At 34.1% G+C, this 7,844-nt stretch overlaps 2 protein-coding genes across 2 annotated transcripts in view; both read left to right on the top strand.

The window, feature by feature from the left end:
- The window catches only part of LOC145148734 (putative receptor-like protein kinase At5g59700), a 30,522-nt gene extending 24,512 nt beyond the window's left edge, over positions 1-6,010 (top strand). Inside the window, exons 5-7 of the mRNA XM_079075165.1 lie at positions 4,034-4,183; positions 5,675-5,781; positions 5,903-6,010. Of these exons, the coding sequence (XP_078931291.1) occupies positions 4,034-4,183; positions 5,675-5,737 (213 nt within the window). The 3' untranslated portion in view covers positions 5,738-5,781; positions 5,903-6,010. The remainder of the gene's footprint in view (positions 1-4,033; positions 4,184-5,674; positions 5,782-5,902) is intronic.
- Positions 5,907-7,323, top strand: LOC145148755 (F-box protein At2g02240-like). The gene is made up of 3 exons (XM_079075166.1): positions 5,907-6,263; positions 6,394-6,626; positions 6,874-7,323. The coding sequence occupies exons 1-3, from the start codon at positions 5,922-5,924 to the stop codon at positions 7,277-7,279; spliced, it is 981 nt and encodes a 326-aa protein (XP_078931292.1). The 5' UTR covers positions 5,907-5,921; the 3' UTR covers positions 7,280-7,323.
- Positions 7,324-7,844: the final 521 nt, after the last annotated feature.

The raw sequence follows: 7,844 nt of genomic DNA on the forward strand, positions 1-7,844 counted from the left end.
ATCCTAGCGTGCCAAAGCCACGAGGGTTCAATGATTTCAGCAACTAAGCATGTTGACTTCACTTCTTCTAATTCAATCTTGTAGAGCCGATTTGGAGATCTCTGGACCCTCATCAATAGCCTTCCAGAAGTGTCATGAACCCATAAAAACGGATCCTTTATTCAGATTTCATCTCCACCTTCCGCCAACTGTCCCAGTCATATTATGTTGCTACATAAGTCTGGGATAATAAACCTCATCCAACTTGCGATGTTCTCCATTCTTGCACTGGAAAACAATTGAGCCTTTTCCTTCAATTCTCACTCTAGCTTCATTCCCATACTTCACATAACCTTGAATAATTTGTTTAAATTTCTAAACTTGTACTTCTCACCTGTCATGTGGTTACTAGCCCATGTATCCAGATACCACATATTTAATTGTTTCACTGTATCTCCTCTTGTCTTCAATGGTGGGTTTAAGTTTTCTTCATTCAAGAACACTTCACCAATTTCTACAGTTGCATCAAAAGATGCCAACAAGAGTGCTGATTCGTTGTCAAACTGTTTTTGAATCAAGTTATTCACTTGATTTCTTTCTTTTCTTGGATTCTTACACTCTGCAACATAATGTCCATAGTCTTGACAATTGTAACATTGTACACTACTCTTGTCTTGACTGCTGGACCCACCATTGTTTCCGTTGTTCTTCTGGTGAAAATAGTTTCCTCTGCCACAACCACCGCGTCCACCTTGATTACCACCTCTGATCCTACCTCTACCCTGTCCTCGTGAGCCTCCACCACGATTCCCTTTGTGGTTGGATTTGGAGTCTTCGTCTATCTTCTTCTTACTTTTTTCTGTCCATTCTTGATGAGTCAAGAGAAGCTTCCTGTCATCAGTTTCACCTTGACCCCACATTCTTTCTTCATGAGCCTTTAACCTTCCTATCACTTCCTCAACTGTCATCTCATCTAAATCACCAAACTGCTCAAGAGTTGAAGCAATCTGCAGAAATTTAGATGTCACTGCCCGTAGTAATTTCTTCACCACATACGACTCTTCAACTGTTTCGCCCAAGGAATGTTGCTCACGATGTTACTCACTTTCACAGCAAATTCATCTACTACCTCCGTATCTTTCATGCTTAAAGCTTCAAATTCTGCCTTCAGAGTTTGAATTCTTGCTATCTTCACTCTATCTGCCCTAAGAAATCTTGTCTTCAATGCATCCCATGATTCCTTTGTTGTTTGCTTCTCCGCCAAAGATAGCAACATGTCTTCTGGGATGCCTTGGTAGATGGCTGCCAAAGCCATCTTGTCTTTCTTCACTTCAACCATTGTGTTTGATGTTCTGGGCTCAACTGCATCCCATACTCCTTGAGCCTGCATGAAGACTTTCATTTTTATAGTCCAGGCAACATAATTGGTTCTTGACAACATAGGGTAGTGGAGTGTGATCTGCTCCTCCTTCTCGTTGTGGTTGTTTCCTGTCATCTCTCTCTCATGGGGTTGGTATTTGGGCATGCACCAGTTTGTGCTCTGATCCCAAATGTTGGCTTCTTTAAGAGATAATTGTGACTTTTCACAGAGACAAAGAACAGGGGACAAATAAGGTGTATCACAGTGAACAAAAAAAAACTTGGGACAAAAAAGTAACTCACATATAGGGAATGACACCTTCACGCACTCAAGTAACATTTACTGGACCGCTTTTGCTGTCTAGCAAGTGTTTGTTTACGTGCACAATCCCCAGGAATGGCACCTTCACGCACTCAAGTGCATCCAAAGCTACATCCCAGGCACTCTAGACCACAAACTTCCATTACTTCCTCGGTTCTAACAACTTACTCTTCGACAATTTAGTATTGTGGTTCTCCAAACGACAACACACCGTTTCCAGAGCGTTGAGGCCAAGCATTGTGGCTTAGCCAAAACTGTGGTCGAAACTGCATGGCTTCATAATCTCCTACGAGAACTTCATCTCTCAACTTGTTATGCTGCTATTGTCTCCTGTGACAATGTCGACGCCATATACATGTCAGCAAATATGGTTCAACATCAGTGAATCAAACACATCAAGCTTGATATCAACTTTATCCGAGACAAGGTTGATATCGGTCATGTTCGCGTCCTTCATATCCCATCCGGATATCAGTACGCTGACATGCTCACCAAAGGGCTTCCATCTCCTTTGTTCACACATAGTTTCGTATCAGTTTGAGTGTTACTTCCTATCCCGCTCAAACTGCCGGGGCATCTTAGTAGACAGCTTATAGTCCGTCCGAGTTCTTATAGGTTAGGCCATGTATATCCCAAGGTTTATATATATATATATATATATATATATATATATATATATATATATATATAGTTGTATCATGTACATTCATGATTCAAGGAAATATACCAAATATTAAGCAGAAGAATCCTTTAATTTTTGTTGCTAAACTAATTTAGTTACTCTGATATATATATATATATATATATATATATATATATATATATATATATATATATATATATATATATATATATATATATATATATATATATATATATATATATATATATATATATATATATATATATATATATATATATATATATATATATTCATGATTCAAGGAAATATACCAAATATTAAGCAGAAGAATCCTTTAATTTTTGTTGCTAAACTAATTTAGTTACTCTGATTTCAAAATATTTCAGTTTGGGACGAAACATATCTAAACACATTAGTGCAAGAAATAACCATATATAGAACCAAAATAGATTTTGATATGAATTAATTCCAATTTGTTTTGAGTTTTTAAATTCATTGGGGTCCCAATATTATGTATAAGAAAATCACAGGGATAATCTCAAGATTTCACTTGAAGACATAAAATTGGCCACTAATAACTTCAGTGATAACAACCTCATTGGAAGAGGAGGATATGCGAGAGTTTACAGAGGGGAAGTTACTCGCGCTAACCAATGTCATACAGTTGTTACAAAACGATTGAATAGCGATGGTGGTCAACACAAAAATGAATTTATGACGGAACTTGAAATTCTTCAGGATTATAAACATGAGAGTGTCATTAGTCTTGTAGGCTTTTGCTACGAAATTGTCGAAAATATTATTATTTATGAATTTGCATCTAGAGGAAGTCTCGATATGCACTTGAAGGACTATGCCCTTACGTGGATGAAACGACTTCAGATAAGCATTGATATTGCCAGCGGGTTGGATTTCCTTCATGGATCTGGAGGTGAAAGACAAGAGGTGGTGATACATAGAGACATCAAAAGCTCAAGCATTCTACTCACTGATGATTGGAAAGCAAAAATTTGTGATTTTGGGCTTTCATTAATAAGTCCAATAAATAGTGAAATGGACTTTGTCACCGACAATGCTTGTGGCGCAATAAATTATCGTGACCCAGTGTACTTGAAACTGGGCTACTTAACAGAGCACTCTGACATCTACTCGTTTGGTGTAGTTTTAATTGAGATCTTATGTGGGAGATTAGTACATGAAGACAACAGTATCCAAATTGCAGATCTAACAGGCTTGTATAAAAATCATTATGAAAATGGAACACTAGATGAGATCGTGTTTGGAGGTATAAAGGAACAAGCTGTGCCAGAATCATTGATTACATTTCAAAATCTTGCTTATGAATGCTTATATCATGAAAGAGAAAAGCGACCAACAACACATGACGTGCTACTACGACTGAAGAAAGCATTGGAATTTCAACTAAGATTACGTTTTGTTTGGAATTTGTTTTCATTTATTGTGTTGACAATGTGTAAATAAATAGGTATCAAGGCCTAACCAAATTAAAAGTTTGTATGAATATTAAACAATATTTTTTCATAAGCAATAAATAAATAGAGGGTATGAGTAATATAAAGACCATTTGGTTGAATTTATTATTTTCATCGTAAAGTGAAAAAAGAAAAAGAATATATGAATGAAATTGAGTTGCTTATTAAAATGCAGATAATTGTGTGGTGCTAGAATTGAAATATTGATTTTCTTATATATTGATAAAAAATATACAGGAAGATTATGTAATATGGAAGCCCAAATTGCCTAATGACTATGAAGAAATATTCAAGATGTCAAATTCTTGTGATGTCTACTCAACCGAAAAGAAAAAGGAACTCTACAACATGCTCCGCAAAGGAATCCTTCTTCAACATGACAAAGTGGTAATTAGCTCCTTCTCATATCCATCCATGTTCTGTTTTCTGTACAATCCAAGCATTTTTTGTTCTTTAAAATGCATGAAGGCCGATATACATTTTCGATTTTCCGGTTTATGTAATTTCACTCGATCTTTCAAATGACCATATCTTAAAGTTCCACAAAATAACCCTCCAAGTTTAGAACTAAAGTACTCTTGCTTCTGATTGTTCACAATTAGGGGCCGTGGCGGTCCTACAGTGGGGGCAGCTGCCCCCACAAAAAATAAAAATAAAAATAAAAATAAAAATAAAAAAATAGTTTTTTTTTTCAAAAAATATTATATTTTAACCCTTCAAAATTATATATTTTGACTCTTCAAAAATATTTGCCCCCCATAAAAAGTTATAAATTTTTTTTACCCTCTTTGGAAAATTCTTGGGTCCGCCCCTGATTAGGGGTGACACTACAGCTCTGTCAGTTCCAGCACCGATTCTGATGTGAATTGTTCTGGTTTCGGTTTCTAAAATATGGAACTGATAGGGACTGGTTTTGATTATGGTTTTGGTTCTTACTTTTTTGAACCTTTACCTGTTGGGTACCATTTGGAACCGGTTTCGAGATACTATGTGTTCTCTTATTGTTTTATTATCTAAAAAATTGACTCAACTTTTGCATTTCTTTAATTACTGTTCATTTAAAAACTAATTATGTTTATACAAGAATACTTGTTAATCTAATCATCATTTTTGTTAAATGTTAATAGGATTTAGTAGCAAACATGATTTGATAAAGATCCCTACAGGTTGATGTATGGGTTTCAAGAGACTTCATATTAAATAATAAAAATTATATTTTGTTATCTCCTAAAAACGGATACTTGAATTTATATTGCTTGCTAATATAGTAATATATACCAGCGATATAAAGTTTCTGTCATTTCCTATTATATAATATAATTACTAAAGACAGTCCATTGTATTTGTGATAGATATATCTCTAGTCACTCTTGTCAATTTGGAAAGCTGGGCTTTATAGTAATGATACAACTTCTCATGCAAAATAGAAAATAGTGATCCAATTTATAATACTAGTTAAATTTGTAACTGTGTGCCAAACGTCCCCTTAGGTTTTATAGGTTGAAATGATTAATGCTTATCGTTTATAATAGTTATCTTTTTTTTTTTTTTTTGGTTTGAACTTTGTAATGGATTTAGTTTTTATGGTTTCTAATGTTATATTTATGGTTTGTAATTAATGACTACATTTAAAAAAACTTTAAGAACCACACACCCAGTACCTGAATGGGTTCCAAATTCTAAGGACCACTGTTCTAGTACCCACTTATGCTCACCATAAATGACAATTGCTTTCCATGACATCCTTTACAAAAGATATCATTCATTTATTTATGCTATTTTCGATTCTTTTAATTTAAATGAATATTTCCATACGAATCATACATGTACTTACAAATAATAGAAATTGAGTTTGATTTATTTTGTCTTGTATAACAGTTGTTTTCACTAGGAGATAATGGGGAAAGAAATGAAATGATATCAGCACGAAAGTTTTCATAAAAACACCGTCTCTCACATAAGTGGCAATCTATTCCAGAATCAAGGTTCCACTCTCTTTCTCAGATGTGTTTTTATATGTGGGTGTAAAGATGCACCCTCCTTAATTTCATTGTAATTTTGGATAGGGATTCGGATATAAACATTAACATGCTACGAAATATGCAGGTTTCCTAAAGTAGCGAAGATGTCAGATCTCTCGAATCTAAAGATCCGATTAAAGATAAGACCTCAACTTTTAGCTCGTGGGGTCAATTATAGTGTTCATCTCTTCTTTAAATTTTGTGGTCCAAGAAAATCTCTAGCTAAAGGGATGTACGTGAACTTGAAGTACAAATTGGGGATCGAGACCTTACATGCATATTTCGCAACATGGAGAGAAGATGGATGGATGATGATTGAATTGTGTCGATTCTCAAATGACGAGGAAGATATTGATTTTGAGTTTCTACTAGAGAGCTTTTCACGATGCTATTGTGGAAGTCGTGCCATCTATGTCGAAGGCATTCAGTTTCTAGCCATTGACAATGCAAGTTTCAAAATATTCTTTGGTTCCCATTCTATATGCTTTGTTTGTATACTGTAAAAAAGGATTCACGGACAACATTTTCATGTTCTATGTTACATGTTTATAACATCCTCGTACAACTTGTGTACAGGTGAAAGATGAAGAAATCGATGAATTAAAGAATGTCCCAAAAGTCTTGAAATCAGACTTAAACATGGACCAGTTGCAAAAATTGCCAACTAATTGTGAAGAAATATTTAATGATGGTGAAAAGATTCTTTTGCTGGTGAATGGAAAGAAACATCTTATGCTTTCAGCGAAGGCGGCTCTTTTGGAATATCCTAATGCAATGCCATTTCAGATGAAACCATCAACTCAATCCAGGTTTGTGATTTGAATCCAACTTAATTATGCCTATAAAAGTTTAGCAATGCTTAGCTTTGTTTAGCTAAATATTAAATAAAATTGATCATGATAACCAAGATGTCATAATTGGAAGTCAGAGTCTTGTGTATTTGATAATAAAGTACCAATGATGCATCAATACCTTATTGAGAAAAGTTATATTTTATCCAAGTGATTTCAAAGACTTCAATAAAAGGTATATATGTAATGACATATGTATGTGCAGATTCAGAGAGGAGATTGAGCTCCTACCACAGCAAGTACTCCGTATCAATTGCAGGATAAAAAGTGAATGGTTATCCAGAGATACCGAGTATGTGTGCTACCTTGTGTTTAAGATTTCAGAAAAATGTATTGGGCTGCATTGTCCTGTGAAAGTACATAATTTACTCCATGGAAACAACAAAAAGCCTGAAATTCTTTATTTTAGATTCCCATGGCCTTGGAATTTACATGATACAAATCAAGCTCCAAAACAACGGGCCGATGGATGGATGGAGGTTAGGGTTTGGAAATTGAACTCAAAGCACAGACTTGAAAATGATCATTTTCATGTCAAATTGAAACTAATTATTTACGAAGGAACTATGTCAGGCCTTATCTTATGTGGTCTGGAATTTCGAGCAATGTAAGAATATATACAATGAAATGATGAATGCAAACTCACTCAACAATACATTTGTGCATTCTTACGTATATATTATTTTTTATATAATAAATAAACATGTAGCAATATAATCGCAACAATCTTTTTAAGATTTGTAATCTTACAAATTAAATTAGGAGTGTTATTCGGGCCGGAACCGGATCGGATCCGAATAAACCAAAAACCAAAGAAGACTAATCGGAGAAATCGAAAGCTAGACTGATTAATCCAATACGGGTTCGGTTCTTACCCGAATAAACTGAATAACATTTACACTATGACTAAGAACCGAAAAGAACCGAATAAAAACGAATAAACTGTATTGTTTGGTACTTTTAAAAAAAAACTTAGAGGATTTTTTTATAATTAGTTAAGATATTAGAAATTAATGTAATAAGATATATTTTTGGATGTATTAAACTATTTCCGTTGTTGAGTTTCACAGTTTTTTAAATAATATTTTTATTTTATCTTTTTAACATTTTATGATTTTAATGTTAAATGCCAACTCATATCAATTTATCTATAAAAAATATTCACCATTGATTATA

Source organism: Lactuca virosa, chromosome 1 (assembly GCF_052849685.1).
Source record: "Lactuca virosa cultivar CGN04683 chromosome 1, Lactuca_virosa_CGN04683_v6, whole genome shotgun sequence".
Taxonomy (NCBI): Eukaryota; Viridiplantae; Streptophyta; class Magnoliopsida; order Asterales; family Asteraceae; genus Lactuca; species Lactuca virosa.

Excerpts from the sequence above, each read along its gene's own strand:
- LOC145148755 (XM_079075166.1), top strand. The coding sequence starts at position 5,922 with ATGTCAGATCTCTCGAATCTAAAGATCCGATTAAAGATAAGACCTCAA. Across the intron at positions 6,264-6,393 it reads AGTTTCTAGCCATTGACAAT|GTGAAAGATGAAGAAATCGA; the intron begins GCAAGTTTCAAA and ends ACTTGTGTACAG. Across the intron at positions 6,627-6,873 it reads AAACCATCAACTCAATCCAG|ATTCAGAGAGGAGATTGAGC; the intron begins GTTTGTGATTTG and ends ATGTATGTGCAG.